General features: G+C 34.4%; 1 protein-coding gene across 1 annotated transcript in view; it reads left to right on the top strand.

The window, feature by feature from the left end:
• Nucleotides 1-1,026, top strand: part of LOC119587822 (signal transducer and activator of transcription 5B-like) — a gene marked incomplete at both ends in the record, with an annotated part of 7,842 nt that overhangs the window by 5,566 nt on the left and 1,250 nt on the right. The window contains 2 exon segments of the mRNA XM_037936526.1: nt 97-203; nt 347-461. Coding sequence (XP_037792454.1) covers nt 97-203; nt 347-461 — 222 coding nt within the window.

The raw sequence follows: 1,026 nt of genomic DNA, 5'->3' as shown, positions 1-1,026 counted from the left end.
AGGAAACCAAAGCATAATGTGCTGATGAATATGAGATTCCTCATAGGAGAATTACATGCTAATACTAATTAATGCTCTTCTACTTGAAATGACCAGGTACCATGGCCACAAATTGCAGACATGTTAGACACCAAATTCAAAGCTGCCACTGGAAGGGGACTAACAGAAGACAACCTGAAATTCCTGGCAGGAAAAGCCTTTAGGTATTGATTCTAGTGTTTTATTATTATTTGTGTCAGTGTCAGTGTCAGAAAGTTAGTTACTGTGTTCTTACCAGAATTATTATTACAAAAAAATGAGGTCTTGACTTAAATCATAATATGTGTTACTTTATTCATTTTCATAGGAATCCACAAGTCCAAGATTTTACAAACATGATGCTCTCATGGTCCCAGTTCTGCAAGGAGCCCCTGTCTGAGCGAAACTTCACATTTTGGGAGTGGTTCTTTGCAGTGATGAAGGTAGGACCATTGCAGAATACGTTTGGGAAGGGATGTTTCCTATTTTCATGCTTTGTTGGAGAAGTTGGCTAATGACCAAGCTTAAAACATGTAGAAACAAGTTATTATAAGATTAGGTATGTTATATCACTTTTCCCCAATTTGTGATAAGGTTGTAACACATCCTATCACATTATCTGTTAAGGAACCAATATTAGCAAGAGATAAGAGAAATAGCCTAACATCCAAAGTTAAAGAGCAGTATCTTTATTTTTGTCCAAATTAAGTTACCAAACCCAAAGGACTTAAATTCACTATCTCCACCTTTTGGACACCTCAGGTTTTAAAAATTTTCCATAATTAATGAGATTTTTACAAATCAAATAGGCAGTATCTTTCAAAAGGTAGTGGCGACACAGTATAGAAAGCCAGTTTTTTCAAAATCATGATTTTGCAGATACTGTTCTTTAACTTTGGAGGACAGTAGAGGTTTTGTGAGATTTCTTCTTTTCAATATATATCTTGTCTCTCTTTTTCAAAAATTAATATTTCTTAAAATGATTGTACAAATGTATCACAAACAGCA

Source organism: Penaeus monodon, chromosome 23 (assembly GCF_015228065.2).
Source record: "Penaeus monodon isolate SGIC_2016 chromosome 23, NSTDA_Pmon_1, whole genome shotgun sequence".
NCBI classification, from domain to species: domain Eukaryota; kingdom Metazoa; phylum Arthropoda; class Malacostraca; order Decapoda; family Penaeidae; genus Penaeus; species Penaeus monodon.
Note: the sequence above shows the minus strand (reverse complement) of the source record. Positions and strands in the feature narration are given on the sequence as shown.